The 25,087-nt window shown below is 38.9% G+C and overlaps 1 protein-coding gene across 1 annotated transcript in view; it reads right to left on the bottom strand.

Annotated features, from left to right (window-relative positions):
• Window positions 1-25,087, bottom strand: part of ATXN10 (ataxin 10) — a 78,814-nt gene that overhangs the window by 5,169 nt on the left and 48,558 nt on the right. Inside the window, exon 10 of the mRNA XM_030960534.1 lies at window positions 12,006-12,069. Coding sequence (XP_030816394.1) covers window positions 12,006-12,069 — 64 coding nt within the window. The remainder of the gene's footprint in view (window positions 1-12,005; window positions 12,070-25,087) is intronic.

Genomic DNA, 25,087 nt, shown 5'->3' with positions numbered 1-25,087 from the left:
GGGGTTTAGTAGTTTAATGAAGTTCTAGAAGCTGTATAAGATCAGAGAAATTCTTTATATATTTTTATATTTATATTCCTTATATATTTTAAATTCCTCTATATTTTTATGTGACTTCTACCTGTGATTAAGACATTACCAAAAAAAGTAATAACAGAAAATGTAATGAATTAAACGCTTTATCTTAATTTACTTACTTATTTTCAAAAAGCTAATTAATTTTCAAAAAGCTAATTAATTTTTAGAATTAATGCTTTAGACTCTATTTATACTGAACTACCAGCACCAGAAAACATTAGGAATTCATCCTATATACAAACTAAAAATATTTTGTCTAGAATGTAGGAAAGAAAAAGTCTAGAATATTTCAGTTGCCTGTATTTTCTGTATTCCACAGTTCTTATCACCTGTGATTGCAGTCACCACATTCTGGGTTCCAAAGCTAGAAATGGGCAGTACTGTGTAATCTGGGAATGTCCCCTCCTCCCCCCTCTGTGTGACTTTGCTCTTGCAGAGCTGATGTAGCACAACCCATCCAGTCCAGAAGGCTCCAAAATACAGAGGCACCGCTGGATGCTGCCAGAGGTATTTATTCCTGATCACACATTTCAGGGATAAGATTTGCAACACTGGGGAAGTGAGAGCAGATGTTTTTGCTACAGGCAACTCTCACCTGGCCCAAGGGATCAGTCAGAGGGTTGGACCATCCAGTGCCAAACAAGGCTCCATCTCCACCACAGCGTGGCAGCAAAGCTTCACTGGACAGCACGTGTGGCATGAGGAGCCTGCAGCCCTTCCACTCCTCACCTGCAGCCCTCCCCAAAGGAAACGCTTCCACAAAATATCCCAGTAAAAAGAAAGTCTATCTCCAAAAACCTGAACTGGGGTTTGCAGCTTGAATTGCACCCTGCAGAACATGGCTTTGGCAGAGGTTTCAAACTACATCATCTCAAAACAGACAAATGGGCAAAACCATTTGGTTTAAAGGCACCGAAACAACTTCAATGCTAAGGCAATATTCTCTGTAATTCACAGCCTACAAGCAACAGGACAGCACAAAATAATTGTACATGAGGTACTTTTTCCAGTTCTGTAGCCCTCACCATCCTCCCATGCCAGCAGTGGAAACTCCAGTTCCTCTTGCAGACAAACACCTTCCTTCTGGCTACTTGCATTTATCCACTCTCTGAGCAGTCTACCCAAGGTCTGCAATGATGAATCCATATCTTAAAGTGTGCCTTGTGGGACACAAGCTTTAAAATGGGACCTACACCTTCTCTATAACCAGACACATTAAACGTAACACAGACACATTAAACCTCATGTATGACTTTTGGGGACAATTAATCCATTTAAGGATCTATGGCCAACAAATAAATTCTGAAGACCACAATGGACTACTAAACCTCTTTAGCCCAACACTTCTGCATAAACACAGATGACCAAAGGTCAGCTCCTCTTGAAATCAAGCCTGTAAATTCTGTTTTGTGCACAAGATGCTTTCATGCCTCTTCTCTGAAAAAAATTGTGTTGAACTGGAAGATTTCACTGTGTCCCTAAATAAACTTTCCTAGTGGGTAAATATCTCACTCATTACAGCCTGTGATTTATTTCTGGCTTAGATTTGTTCAGAATTGTTCCCAAACACAGCTTTTCAGCATAGATTAAAATAAAAAATTCCCAGATCATAACCAGCATTCGGTATTTTTTGCATGAACTAAAGAAAGAAACCAAGAGAGCTGCTCCAAGTTTTGCATAATTTTTGTGTCTCTTCCCTCAATTTATGCTTTTCAGCATTTTTTTTTGAAGGACAGGCACCAGATAAGTAATAAAATCTGCCAAAATTTGCTGTGTGGCTGATTACAGGTACAGCAGTTTCCTGGTCCTTTGGCTGCAAGTAGTTCAGAAAGAGAAAAACAACATCTCACAAAATCCAGTTGCTGTATATCTAATAGATAATTATGAATATATATGTAAATGTAATATTTACTGTGCTCCCAGAAGTAGAGTCCAAGCTCTCCAGCCTTTCACATTTTTATATATTTTCAGCACTGTCCAGTACTGACAGCCAGGGCAGATCATAAGGCTCATTTGAGTTCCAAGGCTTCCCGTTTTTAACTACATCCTCATGTCAGTGATGTCCAGCTAAATGGCACCCTATGTTCATTAAATGAGGTTTACTACTTCAGAAATTTGAAATTTACTGGGACATTTCTTAACTAGAGTCATACAGGAATTTTTCTCTCTGGACCATTGGTATTTCTGGGTTAACAGTTCAGAGCAGTATTATGCACCCAGATTGATATTAGTGTTTAAAGCCTGCCAACTAAACATTTCATCTATATTCTATGTGCAGCCTTTCATGTTCTGTGGGACTTAAAACCCAATGCCAGGACAACTTAGCATACTATGCACTTGAACGAAAAATTTGGGTCCAGCACTTCAGAGCTACAAAAGCCATAGGACATGTTTAGCTCTGTCAGGCTATTTTTATTATAATGTCTCCTATGCCAAAACTTACAGAACTTTCCAAAAAAATTAAGCCATAACCTCCAGCTTGTTTTCCTTATTCCTATACTCAGACTTGTAATACTAGCTTAAAACCAAGAATATGACACATTCATTTTTTGCTGCTTAGGCTGCCAATTTTTTTTTTTAAATTATGACTTACATTTTTAATAGAAACCCATAATTTATGAGCAACTACAAATCATCTGGTTTTAAAACAGAAAGAATCACACTCTTGATCGATCTCAAGCTAGTACTTCACAGTTAGACTACTCGGTTCTCTCAATCCCTTCTTTTATAATAATTCCATTTGAGGAGTTCATAATTAAATCTATTAGCTATCTGTAAGAGGTACCAGAGTTAGCAGGCTGGTTTGTTAAAAAGTTCAACTGCTGTTGCCTTACTTAAAAATGCCTTACTTTACCTTCTCTTCCCAAGTACAGAAAAAAAAAATGCAACATTTCATTAAGTTGAAACTCACGCATCAAATTACTATTAAAACCTCCCACAAACACAGATGTGAAACAATGAAGCACAGGGGGATGGTAACTGTTCACAAACTGCTCATCAGGCAGGCTGTAGTCCCGTCAAATTTCCTGGGACATAGAAAGAAAAAGGCTCCACCTTTACACAGAAATACATTCACGTGTATTTATGTGCAGAAATAAATACCTTTTCTAAAATGCTTTAAAATGGCAATTACAGGAGTCAAATAAAACTTTCAGAAATTTGGCACTACACTTAAAAAGCCAATCTAATTCATGCCTGAGATGTGGTTCAGCTAATTACAATTCAGCACTCTCAGACAGATGGTGAGTTGAGCTGACACAATTTGGACTGAAACTCTTTCTCTGTTTAGAAATGCCAGACAGTCACCCATTTATAGAGATTCAACAAGGATTTTATGCCACCTTATCTTTCAGCACAGTACACATGTATTTTATTAATTCAGGGTCTCTGAGTAACTTCTGTGGCATACCTTCCCTCCTGCTGCTTATGGCCATTTCAAATGTCACTTTATGACAAATAATCATAACACTGAAGGTAAATGAAACTCCAGTTCCATGGTCAAAGACACCAAATGATGCCCAGTGTGCATCCAAAAATAACAACCATTAAATAAATGGGTGTTTTGAAAGATGCAGCTAAATTATAACCAGCTATTTGTTTAGCAAAATAGCCATTAGCCACAATCCTCTCTACAATTTCAGGGAATGGCTGCATCTCCTTGAGTAAATCTCCACACTCCAAAAGAAAGGAACAAATCCACAAGTGGAAAGGACTGCAAATATATCTGAGAGAGGAAGGAAAGGTTAGGTTTTAAAAACTATTAGCAAATCTAAAGAACAAATTTTAACCAAAGATCTGAGGAAGTGAGAGGAAACAATTTAAGGCTCAGGAAGGAGCCACACACAGCCACACATATTCACCAGCTGAAGATAAAACTGTTCTAATTACAGTGAAGAAAAATGGGGCACCAGAAAAATGCCAGAATAAAAATATTATTCGAAGCATTGGCCAGATGACATCCAAATATTCTTTGGAGGTATGCACAAGAAAAAATGCCAAGAAGACAGACTGAAATATGATAAGGTGGATGTAGAAGGCATTCCATTCTCAACAATATTTCTGAACCACTCCTAGCTTTACTTAAAAAAACCAAAAATCTTTGCCTCTCAAATTTCTAGTGCTCCATCTCAGCCCAGAGGGGAATTTTTCAAAAGTAAGTGTACAGAAAAATCAAGGAAGCTGTTTGAGCTATAAAAGCAGTGAAATTTTTTTGAGGTGCTGCTGATAACTAAAGACCTGGTTTTTTTTCAAGAATTCAAGCCTGTCATGGATTTTAATCCACCAAGAGGATTAGAGAAGAGGACAAATATGACAATATTTGGTTTAGAAACAGAGTTATTAACTTTAATTCCTCACTTTTACATGCATGAGTTGGTGCCTACAGAGATTACTCCTCACAAGGGATTAGAAATATTAGAATGTAACATTTGAAAGAGCCTCCTCACATTCTGTACAGCTCTGTTATATTTCCTTCAGCTTTAAGAGGGACCCTGTGCATCACATGTTTCTTAATGGTGATAGCTTGGTAGAAAAGAGATACTGAAGAATAGATTCATATTCACATCTCTGCAAATCTGTGCTAGTATTTTATAAACTCTCAAGGAAATTACTAACACCACACCCCCCTCCCTGCTCCAAACTCTGAAGTTCAATATTTTTAAACCATTGTAAGTATTTCCAGTATTTTAATCATCCTGCAGGTGCTCTAAAAAAATGAATTTTAGGAATTACACAATCAGCAACCTGAAATATATCATTAGAAATTGTAACTTTGTTGAATGATAAAACACAAAGTGTGATCTGTGGTCATTTTTGGAAGACAAAAGGGTTAAGTCCTTTAATTTCTCTGAGTATCTATTTCTGTACTGCACAATGCATTCTTTCTGTGGTCTCAAGTATTTTTCATATGAGGAGAATGTTGCATTTGACAGGAGAAGAGTTTTCCTGGGGAACAGTGTGGAAGACAGAATTAGCAATGTAATGCATCTCACTTGGTATATTTGTTTTCATTTAAAATAAACATTTTCTAGCAATAAATACTTGAGAATTACAGTCTTTGTGTCAGAATTTAGATCTACCAAATATGCTTAATGCGGTAGGTTTTTCCCTTGGTTTTCCACATTTAACTGAGTTTTGCCCTAAAGAGTTTGCAGCATCCAGAAAAGATAAACAATGAGTTAAGACATGGAAGCTATGTTATCCCAATTCTTGGGATGTGCAGCCAATGTTTAGTGGGATTTAAAACAAGCTATAAATGTGCCATTTCCAACAGGGAGTAGCAATCAGCTCCTCCCCCTTTGGAGCTTTTTAATAATCCCACTCAGGACACTTTAGGCAATATACTGAAAAATCTACTTGGAATTGAGATCTCTTTGGTCAATTAAAGCTGATGTAAGAAAAGACTGGATAATCTGGTAATGCTTCTTACAAGAGTGTAAAAAAATACCCTTTACAGAGAGTGACAGCAGCAGGCACTGGTAGGCAGGTGACCTTCCCAAGTACAACCACATATGGTGTTTGGAAATAGCTGCTTGGCTGAAGCCTCTTGGGAATCACTTCAGAAACCAGCCTGCTAAAACCCCACCCTGAAACAACATTGAGGGATTCCCTTCCAAACCCCTACAGGCCCCTGGACTCCCTTAGCCACTAACAAAATACAGCTACAAAGAATTCAGAGCAACTTGCAGAGCAGGGCAGGATTTCATCTACTGAATAAGGTGAAAGAAATAAGCCCCTCTCAGGCTGCTCCTGCTCAATGAATAACCACACTTGTACCTGTTCCAGCTTCTTGTCTGACCAGTTCTTCTCTGTACCTTAAAATTACATTCAGACAGAGCTCAGGTTTGTGCAGATGTCACCAGGCAGGAACCCTTCACTCTCTCCACTCTCTTTAAAAACAATTCTCAGCACACAGGAATTGAATTGGTCTGAGCATGGCAATACACCGACTTCTTGGTTTCCTAGTTCCATCTATGGTGGAATCACAGACTAGAATCACAGACTGGTTTGGGTTGGAAGGGACCTTAAAGCTCACTGAGTTCCAAACCAGCTCCACCTCTACTTCCAAACTCATCTAATTCCATGGGCAGGGACACCTTCCACTATCCCATGTTGCTCCAAGCCTTGTACAACCTGGCCTTGAACAATTCCAGGGATGGGGCAGCCACAGCTTCTCTGGGCAAGCTGTGCCAGTGAGAAGAGGTAGAGCTGGCTTCCACTCAGCTGTTATTTTATTTTGGCTTTGGCTCTATCAATGAAGGGTTCAGGCCAACCAATTTATGTTCTTAACCTGTGCAGACAAGACCCATTCTTCCCCTGCTGACACTGCTTGTCAAATCACAGTGACACATTCAGTACTGGTTGATAAAAAGTAAGATGTTTGCAGCACTCTCTGTCATCCCTGGATGACACATAGCAACCAACAATAATGCAAAATTGACTGCCTTCTACCAAAGAATGCACTCCCCCTTTGCCTAGGTAGCCTTCAAATTGTGCAGCAAAGCAAATGTCGCTGTGAGGAGGAAAATGGTAATTCCATTTCCTGGGTTGGGAGGGCCAAGTTCTGTACTCATCAGTGGGTCCTTTACAGTGATCATATAATAACATGATTTGGTGTATGCTTATAAAAATACAGAATCAAAGAGGTCACATCAAACTTCATAATGCACAGTCAGTGCCTGAAATGAGCTTTCCAAAAAAACACAACCATTGCTGAAGTGACATTGTGCTGTATTTTCTCAGCAACACACATGGGATATCACAAATGCATGAAAATACTCAGCTCTGTGATGGGTCATTCCAAAAAGTCAACTCACTCTCCCTATTTTTGCTTTCTACTGGCTCCCATTCAGTGGTGAGGCTGTTTTACAGCATGTGGCCTGTTTAAGGTTGCACTCTGTAACTTAGATAAAAATGTCTGTCAGCTCCCCCAAAAGTCCTTGCTGGCATCTTGCAAAAACAAACTGCCATTGTTGTAGACCATAGCAACTTGATTTCCTCCAGCTTTAGCCAGTTTCATGAACCACAATTATACTTGCTGCTGCCATGAAGTCAAAAGTATTTTCAATCTACCTCTCAGATGACTGAATATAATAGAAGCAGTTTTGGAAGGAGTATCTGGAAATTAACTTACTCTTTCTACATTTTCATCCATTATTCATACTAAGGGATCTGTGTATGGAAATTCATATCAACCTTTTCCTTCCCATCTCAAGCTTTTCCTTTCAGAAATGATGAAAATTTTTACTCCTAAAACACAGCTGGCTAGGTGTTTACTCACATATATAACATACATATGTGTATATATACACATATATGTAAAAATATATGTCCTCACAGCAGGATACATTTTCTTCATGTACGACTGATTTCTTGGCTAATAGAAAACTGTGTTAATTAACAGTTTATATAAAACAGATACTTATATAAGGTCACTCTGATTAAATCCAGACATTCACAAAATCAATTTATTGAGACACCTATAAGAATCTCAAAAGGGTAATATTGGCAAGCAGCCTCAAAAAACAAGAATATTCCATCCTCAAAACTGCAGTTCACTTCTGACTTTCAAGTTTTACCACTAACTAACAGGTATTATATTGCAGTACTCTGGATAATAATTTTTCCCCCAAATAGTAATAAATATTTCTATGGACAGCCACTGAAAAGCAAAAAAAAGGCATATCTGTGTGTGTTACTCATGAGCACAAACGTTAGGAAGAAGTGAAAAACCAAGCAGCTTAGTTAAGGTAAACTGAAAAGTCTTCAATAATAAACAGGTCAGTTTACTTAAAGCCTCTCATAAGCACCTTTTTTTGAGTGATTAGGGTCAAAAGTATTTTGATCACAACAGGCTGACCTCCCTGCTCATGTTTACCTTAAGGAAATGGAACCTGTGAAAGGGCAGAAATTAAGCTGGAAGGAGCAGGAAGAGCTTAGGATGAGGTAAAAGCAAGAACAAAAGGAAGGGCTCTTGTCTGATGATAGAGCCAGTCAGAGAAGAGGAAGATGATGATTCAGAGAGCAAAATAGAATTGATTTGAATTTAGAACACCTTTTCAACACAAGTAACCTGAAAAGCAGGATTTGGAGTAAATTTTTTACTGGTATTACCCAGATAGGCATCTCCAACCCACTCTGCTATCCTATAGCAGGTTGACTTTACTTGTTTTTAAGCACAGGTTACAAAGGTAAAGCACGATGTTCCCACTTTTCAGAAGCAGAGCAAGAAACTGAATTTTCAAAAATAAAGATTAGCTCATACAGGAATCTCTCCTTAATCTAAAGGCAAATAACTCTGCTTGAATTTTGAAACACCTTGTTTTCCTTTGAAACAGAAGGAGAGTTATGACTAGGACACAGCCAACCCATGGAAGATTTACTAGGTATAGAAAAAGTGGTATTAAACCTTCTTTGAAGTTTAACTCTTAATGAACTGCTTCACCCCAGTCTCACTCTGTTCACCCTTTGTCCTGTGCTGAAAACCTAAGAGCCACAGAAAATCTGACACCCTTCAGCATCTCTGCTGCATTTACATGCAAAGCTGTAGCAGCTGGAAAATTAAAATACCAATTCAAATAATTACAGAGGTACAGTAAATTTGTTTTTAACTGTCCATAATAATCTTCTTTTCTGTAACTATGAGAGTGGTGGTTTGTTTGTTTTTACTCATGAAATATCCTGAAGGAAAAAACCTGTTTGCTAGTATAAGTGTAGAAGTTACAGGTCTGAGGTATAATCAGACAATATAACAGTTCTCCCAAACTCAGACTGAAAGATGAATTTAAACAATTAATTACAGCAATGCAAACATGTCAGTTGAACTTTGTAAGCTACAAACTCCTTGGTATTCCTACGCACATTAAAGAACTGTTCAGGATCTCAAAGAAAGCAATTTTAAGGTAATGACAGGTTTACAAAGGAATTTGATTTAGCATAAGAGAAGAACCATTTCCTCTTTCAGTATACTTCCATATGCTACAAATAAAAAGATTTATCAAAGAATTTTTCCTCTCAAATGTAATGAAGAACTCCTTTAACATCTACCATGGCAGTCCAGCTTCCCCTGACAAATTGCACACTTTGGGGAAATTATTTTTTTTCCATCCAGAAAAATATACTATTGCTTTTACTACAAAAGTAACATTTTTGGTGAGAAATTTTGTATGTGTAATTTGAAGGCAGAACTTTTCTAGTAAAAAGGAGAAAACAACTGTAGAGCTTGGGTGACTCCAAAACAGATTCAACAAAAATGTGCATCTACCAAGACTTTCTAAGAATCTAAGAAATTATTATATCAAAGTATTCTGGGTGAAACTTTTTTCAGTCAGCTTTATCCAAGGAGAAATCCAAGTAACACAGCCTGAAACCACAAAAACAGGCACCAGGAATAAGAATGTAAAATGAACTTTCTGGACATGACTTCCTGAAGGAGCCATGTTTGAAGAGCTATGCTGAGCTCTTTCCTGCAGCTTTCCACCCCACCTTGGAAAACTGCAGATGAGCCACTGTGGTTCCTTCCAGCCTTACCCATTCAGTGATTCTGGGATTTGTGCCAGGCAGGACTGGAGCACACAGAGAGGGCAAAGAAACTGTCAAATCCCTTCAGAAAAACATTATGCAATGGATTCAGGCATCAGGTGTCCAGAAGCAGCAGAACCTACTGCAAAGCAGATGAAAGTAGAGACAGATCTGAACTGCAAACTTGTCCTCTGCTTCCCTGTGTGTGACCTGCTGGGAAGGCAGCAGATGAGGAATGTTAGAGGCAGGAGAGAAGCAGGGGAGCATTAACTTCATGTAGCACCTGGAATAGCAAGAGGTCAAAACAATAAACAGCCATAGTCAGTGATGCCTAAAGAGGCTGACCTGGAACAGAGGCTAGACAGAGTTAAAGGAATAAAGCAGGTATTTATTAGAAGGCCTTCAAAGGCCTTCATTTTGGCTGGAACAGGAGCCTGATTGTGGCTCTGCCCAAGATGGACCCAAAATGGATGAGCAGTCACGAGTTCTCATACTTTTCTAAGTTTTGGTCCATTTACATATTGGGGTCAATTGTCCAATTGCAGCTTCAGGTTATGAAGTCCCATCCTCCCAGGTTGCTCTCCTCAATTTGCCATTCTTTACACTTCTTGACCCCAAAGCTGTAACAGAGTCCTTGGTTCTCAGGCTGCAAAAGGATTGTTTTGTCTGACTGCCCTGTGAAGGGAATTTGCTAACACTTTATATGAAGTTCAGTCACACACTAAGGCAGTACAAAATCTAAAAAATATGAAAGCTAAAACTTAAGGCATCACCAGGAGCTAGCTGCACTCCAGAAGCTGATACAGCAAACTTTGTCACAGCAGGCAAGTCCTCCCTGTGCTCATGTGCTACTCACTTTTCCATATCCCCCAATGCTGTATGCTATGGATCACTGGTGAAAGCTCACATTAAGAGGTGTTATTATGGTTTTAAAAACCAAGTAAACAAAGTTTTATCCTCTAGTAAGTTTATGGCTATACCATAAAATGTCAGCCTGTATCAAAAGGTGCAAGAAGTTCCACTTTGCTCAAAACGCAGTAAAGACTCTCATGGTATTTTATTTTCCTTTCATTCGAGACCATAAATTACAAGTCTACCCTTTGAGAGTCTCCAACTTTATCCTCTTCTGCTACAGCTAAAATAAAGGATTAATCCTAGAAGTGGTCACACAGCTATGCTTTCCAGCAAACAGAGTCACGTGGGACAAAAACTCCTTTCTAGGTTTTCTCAGGGCTGCTTTTCCACTCAGGGAAAGGTAAATTTCCCTGCCCATCCCACCACATCCAGCAGTGCCCATTACCAGCTCTGGACCATGGAAATAAAATGCTGCCACTCAGTGCACTGTCAGGTCTCAAACTGCAGGAATACTGAAGATGTAAAACTTGTGGATATAAAGCATCGAACTGAACTCAGAAGATACTTACCACCCATTGTTCCTCCACCCAGTTTGTTAACATTGTGCTATCATCTACATTATTTCATCATTTTAGGATATATTTATATGTACATGATGTTCTGCAGAACACAACCGAGAGACTATGAAATATTTTCACTACTCCTTTTGCTTGTTATACTTGCTAAAAAGAATGTGCTTTTTCTTATATAATCATTTGAAAACCTATTTCATGTGTTCAGTATAAAAAAGCTGACATGACTCTGTACAGGAAAGACATTTGATTTCCAGATGCAATTATCAGAAACTTACAAAAAGCTAATGATTGCATGGCAGAAAATCACAGCTCAGTCACTGAACATACTTGTATTACTTGAAGAGATGGATAACTCTGCTTAAGTACTCCTTATCTTCAATATAAGATTATTTCCCTCCAATAGCAATCTATTTTTGAAAGTTTCTGCTCTTAAATTCCAGGAAAAAAATCTCTAATATGAAGCGCAACAGCATTTATATTAAAATCTCCCCAACATTTCAGTAATTTGCATAATTTATTTTCTCAACTATACAGATTTTCATAACAGCTTGCTAGCCTTGTCTTTGTGCTTAGAATAAGCTCCCCAATCTGATTTAACAAGTGTAGAGAATTGATGAGGTACTTATTTCACTTTCCTGAACAGATTTCAGTGGAAGCAAAAGCTCTAAAATCTGATACAATGACTAGAGTCTGAATTCAGATTTCTGACACAGCTCTTTGAATAGGCATTTGCAAACTAGTAATATTTATTATTTTAGGAAATAGAATATAACCACAGTTACCTTACTCAGAATCCAGTTCATAGAAGCCTATTTGTGCCCTTGCTCACTTCTGAACCATTTAAATATAACAAAGAAGCTTATGAGGCCAGTTCCATTTAGATACCCTGTGAAAGCAATGCCGGCATAAATCCATGAAACCCCCACACCTTTTCTCATGAGTCATATTCAATAAACAGAATTATTTGTTAAAGGATACAAGGATTGTTGTCATCAATGCTGCAATTGTCCAGAATCAAGGAAATGCCATCCAAGTCATACACCTAAAAAAACCCAGAAGTTTAATTTAACAGATGTCTCAACAATACTAACAATGTTTCATGCAAGAGATATATAAAAATATAACAGGGATGTTTGCTTCATCAAAAATATTAAACATGTTAACATGAATTGCAGAGTAAACCTGTGTTTTCAGCATGAGTATCACAAAACAGTAACAAGTGGGCTCTAATTTCATATTCTCCCTTCATTTATCAAGTGTTTGACTGAGGTATTTTCTGTTTCTGACACTGAGCCAGATAAGCTATGCTCACTTAAAGCTCCTGCTTGCTTCCAGAAGGAAGAACCATCAAAAACAAAACGTAAGAGCAAAAAATGGGGAAAAAAAGAAGTTGAAAAATACACCTACACATGCACACACACAAGTTTTGGATAAGACCACATCTGCTGTACCTTCAGTAGCAATGTGTTACTTGTACATACCCAGCACAAATTCTTTATATCAAGTAAGAGCCATGGACGTTTTTCCTTTGAGAAAGTGCTCCTTATGTAACTGGCAAATGAGCAAAGATGAGATCTGGTGCCTTTAGTTCCCTGTGCATACGCACACATGGGAGTTCATAAATTGCACTGCTACACCTGCATGTGTGCATGAGATAAGAACATATAATCCTAACAGACTCATAAACATACACTTTACCAAGTACTTGGGACAAGCTGATTTTAATAATAAACATGGAGCATTATTATCTTATGGAAAGTATGTTCCATAAGAAATTTATGTAGACTCCTAAGGTACATTGTAACATCACACATGCATATTTACAGCTTCACACGTCCCTTCCAACCTCAACCATTCTGTGATAGCCAAGCTATACTTTTCCAAATCTTAAGTTCTTTAATTTCTTAAAATTTAATTTCAAACCAAGAACTGCCAGTTAAAGGAATTTAATATAATGGCAACTTAGGCCATGGCTTGATGATGGTGTTCTCTATTCCATCTTTTTTGCCCCAAACAAGATGCATTTTTATGTACCAAGGAAAACAATAAATCTCAAAATTTACACTGCAGGATCATCAGCTTTCTGAAACAGAAGTTTTGCGGTAAGAGAAGCAAGTTGAGCACATTTAGATGGGAAATCCCAAGCAGCCTATGAATCAATAAAACTGAATTCAGAGACAAATATGAGCACATGCCTCTTTTAAGTTCCTTTCCAGATAATGTTATTGCCGAGTCTCAAGCTACATGAGAAAGCAGGGGTGACAAATAGGCAATGCCTACATGTATAAGAAGGAAACAGCACTGCTAGGTCTTAAAACCCACCTTGCACATCTGTGCTAACATGCCTAACTTTACTTACATGAAATACAGTTAATAATACAAGTTTAAAAATATCCATTCCTTCCACTAAATGTTTGTGTTTTCTCCAAAAGCCACGCACCATGTGCAGTATCACACTTCAAAGCTTGAACAAGCAGTGACCTTTAAGCAGCACAGCACTTGCACATGCCTGGGAAATGCTGGTTCTTTGATGTGCAGGCTGTAGCCAAACTCTGATGTGCCTGCAATGCTACCTCCTATTTCCCCACCAGTAGAAAATAATTGGGATAAAGTGCTGTCAACAGAAAGAAAGCATGCAATAATATGCTCCAGTTTGATTCAAATGAGATGGCTACTTAACAGAGTAAGCATTTTGGGAAAGCAAAATTCTAATTAGGATCCAACAACATTTGAAAAAGTTACTGCAAGAGTATGACAAGATTCCTTCGAAGTTATGTGGGAACAGCAGCAGCAAACCACAGCCTCAGTGATGCCTTAATGGAAAAACAAGTTGCTAACTACCACTGCATTGCACCTCCCCCCTTGGAATTTCTTTACCTTCATACAATTCAACTGTACATACAATTTGCAGGAGTTAGGCACAGCTTTTGTCACCACAATGCCAGCTCTGGAATGTCACCTATGACTTACTACACAGGCAAAAGAACAAGAAGAAAAACCTTACAATGTACCTACCCAAGACAAACCAATATACTCCAAGTGACTCACGAGATGAAGAGGTCAAATCCTGAGCAACCACTATTAGAAAAGTTCCAGTCCATGCCAGCTGCATTGCTGAGAGTCTCAAATCCTGTTGCTCTCATCTCCTTTCCTCCCAAACCAGCACATTTTGCAAACATTGAGAAATCGTCTCACACCTCAACCTCTTACACAGATCCATTGGAACTACACTGCCCAACAGAAAGTGCTCTGGGAACTCTTCCAACTAATTATTGGTCTCTTTTTAGAGTTTTTGCTTTGAAGAGAGCTGTCTGTGAAATGCTCAGCGTACAGCAAGCAAGAAGAGCTTTTGCAGGGATCTTCTGCAGGGCTTGGGGAAGGAGTTAATACTGCACAAAACTCTAATCTTATTTTAAATATGGTATGAAAGTCACACTAGAATGCTAAATTATGCCAAAGAAAAGGATTCCAATGAAATATACACTGGGGATTTGTTGCCAGTCTTTGGCCACCATTAAAGACATTTTTAAGCTTTACTCCTTCTGAATGTACCACATGAGACCACACAGTGACTTATGTAGTGAGAAATACATCCTTCAGACCCTGACACCAAACAGGCTGACTCACAGTAGTCAATTTTTCTCCAAGACCTCCTCAACAAATAGTTAATGAGTGTTTAGACATCTGGGCAGAATCCAGCATCCAGTGTGGGTAACAGAAGAGCTCAGTAAGAGTAGGAACACAGCAGCTGTAGGTTTCCAAACAGGCTCCTCTGCATCTATGCTGATACTGAAAAACATTACTTCATTTATTTCAATTCTGACTCTTGGTTTTGGGCTTTTTGCTTGTTTTTCCAAGGTCCACTTCAACCAAGGCAACATCTGCAGAACACTCTTCCACCTCTACACCACCTAGGGAAGCATGAATTTCACATTTTAATGTCTGAAACTCAGAAATCAGGGCAGCAAAATCTGTTGCTCCTGCTACATTGATTTCAATGATATTTGCTCTCTTTCAGCATTATTTCCCAGAGAGCCATGAGGTTTATTTCAACTCTCCTAAAAGTAGAGAGCCTTGCCTCTTTCTTGGAGGTAAAAAAAAAAAAAATCTTAGAATCTAAATGTGGGTACCTTTGTGATGTCCTAAACCTTTCCTCAGAGAACTGGTTTAGAAAAAGAGGGTTTTGGCCTTATGGAAGAGGAAAGGAAGATGAAAGTTCCAGGCACACCATCAGGCCTGAGCCAAAATAAGCAGATGCAGAGAGTCCAGCTGAGAGGAGAGGGTAACAGGCTAACTCAGCTGCTGAATCATATTTTCAACTAGTCTTTCCAAGAGCAAAACACAGGAGTTTCCAGCCATTAAGATGATAATACAAACACTGGAGAATTCAGAATAGATTCCTACAAGAGACAGTAACACAACTGGAACATTTGCTTTTTAAACAATGCAGCTTTCCTGTACAACTCCTACACCAGAAACCACAACAAATGGATGCTGCCATGAGAAGCAGGCTGTTTGCTCTGGTATGGTTTAGATCTGTGATGTGGATAAAGCAGGTCCAACCCAGACTCATTTTCCTTGAAACACACAATACTTGCTAGTATAGCCTTTGCCCATCCTGGCAGCAGCAGTAGTAGAGAAAAATGGTGCTAAACATCATCCAGTATTCAACACTGCCCTCTAATTCAGGTGAATTTGTACAAATTTGCATCAGCACCACAGTATAAATTTATGTACTTCTAGTCACACACTCTCCTATTCGCAGTCCATGAAACCCAGTAATCAGACAATCTTCATTTGCTGATTTCCAACCACTGCTCTAAAAGTGATTCTTAATTCTCTCGTCTTCTTTCATCAGACCAAAAAAAAACTAGATGGAAATTAAGTGTTGTCTCTAGTCTCTTATGTGACTAGAGACAACTTCTACAAGACCATCGGAACTTCAAAAATGTATTTAGTTCTAAAGCAAAGTGAAAACTGAAGACTTCTCACTTTGAAGTTCTGAAAAAATACAGGGATAAAGGTTGAATAAAAAAAATCACATGACATTTCAGCCTTTTTAATCACTGTTGTAATAGGAAGTTCCAAGTCAGTCTGGCAAGCTGCCACTGTTTTGGTGGCTACAGTATTTTTGTCTTCCATGTTGTCAGGCTTTAAAAAGCATTTTATGAGCATCTCAATTAAAATGAGAGAGTTTGTTTTGTGGGTTGTGTGTCCAGGCTTGTTATTTTTTGGGGGATATTTTTTTTTTGTTTGTTTGTTTAAAGTTTTGTTCTCTCCTGTTTTACATTTTATATTACATCAGAATAACTTTTCTTCTGGAACAGAATTCCAGACAACCCATAAAAAATAGTGATTTTCAAAATCCCTGACATTGACAAAAAAACAGATTACCACTGAACACTCCTGTTGAAGATTTCCTCATTACTGTTCTACACTAGTGATCACACACTCTTCCAGACAAATTTATTTCTGCATAATTGAACTAATGTCACAAACTACTTCAGCAACAATTTTACTGAGACAACAGTCACACATTTTACAAATAAAACCCCCTTATGATTAAGAACTTTGCCTGAAGAAGATACTCTCTTGAAATCAGAGTACCCCAGACAAACTAAATGATCTCTCACATGCTGAAACGAAACAAAGAAAACCAAAGATTTTCAGTGATGTATTTAAAAGATTTGGTAGTATTTAAACAAGGGAAGCTGTGGCATGAGAGAAATACTTTTCTGTAGAAAAAAATGTTTAAATACATTGAGAAAATTTATTCAAGTTAACATTCATTAACGAATGAATGTTCACCCTGAGAAGAAAAGGGGACTCTTTCCACAAATGTAATTTTCCACATTTGATTTATTATTTTAAAATCAATTTTTACTCGGTTTCTCATCAGCTGTGTGTTCTATAATCTCTTTCTTTAATGAAAAGCAGAGATATACTAACAAAGGTGTTCTGGAGTGCTGGCTGGTTACAGAGCAGCCAGCAGCACTGTATGCAAATATAAAATCTGGAAAATGCCACTGTATATGAGCATGACAAAGAAGTCTTCTCTGCTTTTTGAAGAGAAAAGTAATAATCTAAGGTTTGTAAACAGGTTGAATACAGCTGTTATTCTTTAACAGAGCCAGGGTGGACAGGGCTTGGAGAGCCCTGGTCTAGTGGAAGGTGTCCCTGCCCATAGCAGGGGGTGGGATGAGAGAAGCTTTAAGGTCCCTTCCAACCCAAACCATTCTGGGATTCTATGACTCTGATCAGCTTAACCAAAGAAGTGGGGGAAATCCCTGTGTATACATATTATTGGAAAGTTTAATGTTTCCTACACTGGAGAGCAGAGAGGGGTTTCCTTTGGTTTGGGGTCTTTTTCACACCTTTTACACATTCAGGATTTTGCCAGTAATGGTGTTTCATTTTTAACAGCAAAAGAAATCTGAATTATGATTTTTTTATGATGGCTCATCATTTTTGACATTTGCAACCCATTTTGCTGATGTAACTGCAGTTAAAAGTAACTCACAGAGTTTTTCCACTGACAATTTTTACAAAGTGTGATTCTGGCAGCATAAAGTTTTCGTATCTTTTCCATTATAGTTTTGGGAAGTCCCAAATGGCCAAACCACAGAAGAATTCAGAAAACAAGCTGAATGATACTCTAGGTTACAGTAGTATAATAGTTAAGTATTTACACGCTTTCAGCAATTATCTACAACCACAGCAATAAATAAAAGCAGAATAAATCCTTGCACCTTACACTGTTCCCCCATCACCACCAAAGACATCAGTCATCAAATGATATGGTCCACTTGGATCATAACAGAGCTCAGATCCACAGAATAACTAACACTGACAAAGACCTCCAAGATCACCAAATCCAGCCTGTGACTGATCCCCACCTTGTCACCCACACCAGAGCACTGAGTGCCATGTCACTGAACACCTCCAGGGATGGGGACTCCATTACCGCCCTGGGCAGCCCCTTCCAATGCCTGCCCAACCTTTCCATGAAGAAATTCCTCCTGACGTCCGACCTGAACTTTCCCTTGAGGCAGTTTCCCCTCATTCTGTCCCTTGTTTCCTGAGAGCAGAGCCTGCCCCCCATCTGGCTGCCCCCTCCTGTCAGGAGTTGTGGAGAGCCAGAAAATCACCCCTGAGCCTCCTTTTCTCCAGGCTGAGCCTCTCCAGCTCCCCACAGGACTTAGAGAATGCCCAACTGCACTCTAAAATACCACTGCTGATCCTGAATGCCTGCCCACCCTGGACAAGCAGATAAATGCACTACTTAACAAACCTCTCTGTGGCTTGGGAGCTGTCTTTATTTTGAAAACTATTTTCAAGAAATAACCTACTGGATAGGTTAGGAAGCAGAGAATGTCATGAGGTTATTACAGGAGCAGGGCACCTTGCAGATTGAAAACCACATGTGCTGATTCAAGAGGTGAGCAAATGAACTAGCAATGATCTGCCAAAGGTTTACCCACATAGAACATTTTGAAGTGCAGGTCTCCATTGCCCAAGCCAATGGGACCCAAGGTCTAATCCCTCCCAGTGTGACCAAAAAAATTACAACCACCATTACAGGAGGCGTGGAACACAGGGTGGAAGGAAGGACAAGATTAATCAACCTCATCTGAAGGGAACAATACACTAGTGAAGTTTGAAGGCTGCAATAAACTTGGGTTGATACAGCTCATTTCAGCAGAGCTTCTGAGTGCATGAGCAGACACAGAGCTGGGATGCCAGAATTTGGCACTGCCTTGCTGCATTTTTCAGATGATCCCTGGGGCTGCTGGCTCCTGAGAACCTCCACTCCTCTGGGCAACACTCAGGAACTGCTGAGTACACAGTGCAGGCCATGGGCTCTGCCCAAGAAAAGGAAAGGCGCTTCTGTGATTTGATTTTGGTGGGGGAAGATTGAGGGGAGGAAGAGGAGAATGCTGGGATGTGCATGTGAGCTATGCCAAACTCTGCAATTTGCCCTCAAGGCTAGAAATGCTCCCTCAAACACTCACTTTGCTGTACCTACCATGGACTGGCCCAGCCCTCAAGTGACATTGACCCTGTTTCTTTGCTGACAATCCAGACTTAAAGAAAGCTGAGCAACTATTCTCTGCATTTACCTAAAATTCTAAGAATACACATTTCCTTTTAATGATTTTCCAAGCATAAACTTTGCACAGGATCCAACTCTCTTATTAAGATAAATTTAGCCACCTTGTTGAGATTAAGATCAACTCTACATTTAGAAAACAAGACTCCTGATGTTGTGATTTTTATGTCTATAAAAGCCATCTATATGGTATGCATGATATACAAAAACTCAGGAATGCATGCTCTAGCACTAAATTTCATGCTGAAAGCTTGCTGATGCCTCCGGCTACTGAGCGAGATTATACATGAAGCTGTACACAAGGAGATTGCATAGTTGGTTCTTAATTTGCCTCTAAATTACAACTACCAGAGGGTTTTCTGAGTATTTGTGCCTCTAAATGTCTTGTAGTCTGGTAATAACAACTGCAGGTACTACAAAAGTAAGATTCCCCATTTCTAGCTGAACTCCTCTATCTGTGACAACAAAATTTTCAAATTTGCAAGCGTTGTTCAAAGTTCAAGTGGTTTTAAAAACTCCCTGTTTAATATCCTTTTTTAAATATCCTTTATATTTAAAGGATAAATGTATCCTTTCATAGGGTTAATTTACCTGAAAATATTATTGCACTAAACTAAAATATTTACCTGAAAATATTATTGCACTACGTGCATATGTGTGTGTATATATATGTACTCAAGCACTAAGCCAATTGCTTATACAGTTTTGAATGTTGTTTTGCTTTATTTGCATTGTTATTTATTTTCTTGCAACAGATCATTAATTTGATGACAGCCTATAAAGACAAGACTGTATATGTTAACTGAAAAATAAAAAGAGTTCTTGTTTCAAGGCCTTTTCATTAGTCTATATTAAGTATATATACACCATATTATTAAAAATTATTTAAAAGTAAGCTATGCAAGCACAGCCAATTCCTCCTAGCAAGTCCATTAACAAGAAAAAAAAATCTCATTTGAACAGAGCTTAAAGGTACATTTCCATAGATGAAATTCCCACCATAATTAATGCAATTATAAAAACTAGAAACTTTTTCAAAAAACTTTGAATTCTGTAAGTTCATTTTTTTTACTATTCTTACATAGGAAGAAAATCTCCACAGGAGCTTAATAATAAACATTTTCATTTGAAGTTGATTTTCAAAGGAGCAGGTCAACACTTTCATAGAAATGCCTGCAGGAACAGGTTGACAGTAATGGTGGGTCAGAAGGTGAGAGGAGAAAAAGCCTTGAATCAGAACCTCAATCAGCTGACACCAGGTTGATCTACTGCAGGGGAATTATAAGCTTTTTTTTCTCAGCAGCTACAAATTCTAAAAGCATTTTTTAATAAGTGCATTGAACAGTAAGGTGCTCATGAATCTGTGTAGCTCAAGAGCTGGAACTAAGAGGTGACACTCCCAGCCACCAAATACCCCATTTGGATTGTAGGTACTCAAAGAACAGGCAGCAGTCAGTGTCCTCCCAAACTGCCTCTGCTTCCTGCGCCTGCAGCTCTGGGGAACAGGCAGAGCTGAGACAAATAAACAGACCTGGCTGGAAAATACTGAGGGAGTGACATTCAAGTAGCAGGGAACAAAAGTTAGATGCAGGTTAAAGGGAACCAACAAATTTATACCTAATTACACGGAGCTGTTTGCATTTTTGTTGCAGGTAAAACACTGCTTTCTTTATTATTATTATTTTTAGCTACAATGCTGAAGAATTGCCTGAAATAAAAGCCTTCAATATTTCCAAATAAAGGCCTTCAGTATTTCCAAAGCCAAATGCACAATCATACATTTCCTGGACTTAAGGATGAAGAGATTTTTAGAGCAGTTGGAAACTCTCCTATGTAAAATTTCAAGCCCTGAACAGCTCCATGGGTAGCAACCCTCATTTCTAAAAAGACAGGAAAAAACTGATTTGAAGGTAAATGCTATAATTTCCCCTTATTAAAATTCAACATGTGTTGCCAGCTTCAATATGAATCCACTGAGCTCCATAATTGTGCTTTAGAACAGTAATTGCTGGACCAAAATCTAAATCCTTCTTATTTTGTTATAGGTAAGATTAATGTCAAACCAAAGCTGACTGTAATGCTAAAACATGCAGAAAAACATAGAGGAGAGGCACTTATATTCAATACTTATTCTAGTTTATGTGCCAACCTGTTGTCTGCTTCCTCAGTCTCCCTCAGGCTGAGCCTATGGGGACCTGAACATGCAGTGACTCTCAGCAAGTGCTTCCTCTTGCCCCACTGAGTGACCCCCTTATGAGCAAGAAGGAAAATCACACTGGTAGCACAGGTTTCTCTTTGGTTAGAGGAGAGTTTAGTGTCAGCACATGTGATGGAAGGAATCAGTCTTGTGGTGTTACCCACTGGAAATGCTTCGGGGCAAGAGGGAAGGAATCTTGCTGGCAGTCTTTAATTAACTAAATCTTAATACATACATCTTGGCTTTTGCATATCTACCTCATTCTGCATTTCACAAACAGCAGAGGATTAATTCAATATCTTCTTGTGCTCTGACTTTCAGCATAGAGATTACTTGACATACTTTGATCTTGCTCCCACTGCTACAATATCTAAATATAGGCCGTGCTCCATTCAAGGAACTTAAACCCAATTGTTTTTCCAGTGTCTTTATGAGATCTTTGGTCAATGTCCCTTTGAAATCTTTCCAGCAAACCACTTCTGCCATAACAATCTGAACACATCTGATTGACTGCAATTATGAGGCAAACTTGGAGACTCACAGTTCTAAACACTGAAATACTCATGAATGAGGCAATTCTTTGTCACTTCTTGATTGAAATACCGAACTTTTTTGGTTAAATAATAGAAGGCTTTCAAACAGCACAGTTAATGTGAATAAGCATGCTGAAGATATCAATAGACTGTAAAAGGAATATTAAGTCTGTTCTCTCTCAAAACACAGGCAGAAGATCCTGAATATTTATGAAGCCCTTAAACAATGCAAGAATTGAAGATATTTTTCTAAAATCCCCTTAAAGACTGCAAGTTCTATTCTTGTCACCTGTTCTACCACTGCTTACATAAAAAGCTAAGTAGGTTTCTTCTAATCATTGGCTGAGGATAGCAGGCAGATTACATTAGTTGATAAAAGCATGCAGAAGTGACCACCACTTATTTTTATATCATTGCAACCCTTTTATAACATCAGCGCTCTTTGAAGAGCCCACATTTCAAGCAGAAAAGATAACTGTATGGAGTTCTGCAAATAAGAGCTGAATGGGCAGAACCTTTGCTCACATGGACTTGTGCAATCTCATTCCCAGCCTCTTTAAAAATGAGACCAGTCCTCTGATTCCTTCGGGTGCAGGAATGAATTAACTTGGCTCAAGCATTGCCATGCTGAAGAGCAAGAGGCAGAATCCTGCAGGGCTACAATTTAGAACAAACAGCATCACCCAATGGCAGAAATTCAAATCTGCAGATGACTATCACTACACTTTCTGGCTCCTCTGAAAAGAGGAAAAATGGGAAAAAAACCTAATAAAATCAAATGCTTGGTCTCTCTCTGAAGACTAGGTGCTCTGACATGGCCTCACATCCTTCCGTAGGAGTTTTAGAAAACAATTAATTAACAGCTAGAGGTGTGTCAGAGGAGGTTAAGGCTGGATATTAGGAAAATATTTTTCCTCCAGAGGGTGGACAGGCACTGAAAAGGCTCCCCAGGGCAGCAGTCACAGCCCCAAGGCTGCCAGAGCTCCAGGAGTGTTTGGACAGCACTTTCAGGCACAGGGTGGGATTGCTGGGGTGTCATTTGGACTGCATGATACTTGTGGTTCCCTTCTACCTCAGGAGACTCTATTCTGTAATTCTAATTTTCAGGACTGGTAAGAGAATTCAGACTGGTTCAGAGGCACACAGGCAGAGAGAACTGAAGGCTGACAGCTGCTTTTTGACAAGGCAAAGCTGGGCTGAAGCCTGCATGCCGTCACACCTCTACTGAACCTGATAACAGCTGTCCCAGGGGAGGGGGTCAATAACTGAACCCCACTGAGATGGAACTAGAACTGGTAGCACATTGTGAGCTTCTGTCTAGCTCAGTGCTTCTCTGATTTTGGTGGGAAAGTTAGTAGCAGGATTCAGTGGCATGTGCTTAACATCTAGCTTGCTGATCACAGGGAAGGGCTCTTCCACCACCCCCTAACACACAACATCTCCTTGGTGCTCTCCTCACCCTGAATGCAGCACAGGGTGCCACTAAAACCAAGCTACTGCAGTAAACTCACCACAAAATGTAGTCTTTCACATGTCATGCTCCATTATTTCCCCCATGGAACTATTTTATTTCAAAATGTGAACTGAGCTACATTATAAGCAGTGGTGGCCAAATCTCAATGCTTGAAATATTTTTTTCTGCTAGTTCCTATAAACTTCAGGATTGTCATAAAAGTCTAAGCTGAGAAACTTTAATATCTCACAGTAACCAAAACCACTTCTCAGGAAACAGATGAAACAATGAATGATTCCTGTGCCTCTCAGGGTAATTAAAATAGCAAGCACAACCTCTTTTAAGTGGAAAGAGAAGAAAGTTGTATATCTAAAAAGGATCACATCCAACACTCACAGCATTATAACATCAGCCCATTGTGAAGCCTGGTACAGCTTTAAAAAACCCCAAAACCCAATAAACAAAACATCCTGAAGAGATTGTATGCAGGATGGCAGTTCAGAGAACATGGAGAAATTCAGTTCATGTTGAGGTTAGGACAATGAGAAACAACACAGAAAACTGATGAAACTTCTTGTTGTAACACTGGAAAATATGTCACTTGTATCTGATACCAGTAAAGCAGAAAGAATTTGGATTAACAGCTCATTTTGAGCCAGAGAAGGAGCATTCAGAAAGGTAGATGCTCTTCCACATTTGGGGTTCCTGCGTCCAGCATTCTCTACCACTGGCAAACCCCAGGAACCACAGATAACCCCCTTCCTGCAATACAGGGTGTATTAGATCTTCTGAATCTCTTAAAAAAATAAAACTCACTTAACCACATCAGAAGGTGTTATTTTAATAAGTTTTTCTAACATTGTGTTCTCCAAACAAATCCTGTTCTTCACCACTTAGTAAACTAGCAAGGAATGTTTTTAGTTGATATGGTGCTCTTCACTTCACTGAGTATGATAGAGGTAACAACAAAAAATCTCTGAAAATCTCTAAATATTTCTCAAGTGACTAGAATTTTCATAATCCATGCCTTACAGAATCATTTGAGGATGAAGAAAGGAAAGAGCAACAGCACAAAACCCTTTGGTGAATAGCAAGCTTAATTCATGTTTGAAGTAGTTACCACAGGTATGACAACTATTACTCAGCCTGCTGGACCAGGAAAGAAGTTGCAGAAATCTCTTGAGAACTCTTCCATACACAAAGGTCAGTTGCCTTATTTTTAGATTTTTGTCTGGGAAAATGAGTATTTTACACCTTCAACAGGCACATTAAAAAGAAATGCCACAGATGCAGTTTCAAGACTTAGCTAAGTGCAGAAAGAGGTCTGGAAAGAGCTTTTGACACTGGTGTACCAAGCTTTCCTTTAAAAAGGGCTGTGCTGTACCACTATGATGATAATGTTCATCACCAAAGAGGGCTCCAAAAAATCCACCAACATCCAGAGTCAAAAGCCAGCCAGGAAGCTGACAAGTTGGTACTGATTCTTTCGAAATGCATACAGAGCCAGCTTGTTTTCTTTTTTAACTTTCCATTCTTTGTATGATCAAGGTTTCAGGTGAAATTGGCCAAACTGGACAAGTCACCATGGATCAACTGCATGTATCAGCTGCAACAACTGGAGGGGCAGAAGAGGGAATAGGAGCAGGGCAAGAGGGAACATTAACTCGCTGCTGCTGAAGGGGCAGCACAACAAAATAAAGTTTTGTATTATTCCCTAAGGACAAATGAGTCACCTTGTTACAAAATAATCCATTGCTTTACAAATAA

Source organism: Camarhynchus parvulus, chromosome 1A (genome assembly GCF_901933205.1).
Source record: "Camarhynchus parvulus chromosome 1A, STF_HiC, whole genome shotgun sequence".
Taxonomy (NCBI): Eukaryota; Metazoa; Chordata; class Aves; order Passeriformes; family Thraupidae; genus Camarhynchus; species Camarhynchus parvulus.
Note: the sequence above shows the minus strand (reverse complement) of the source record. Positions and strands in the feature narration are given on the sequence as shown.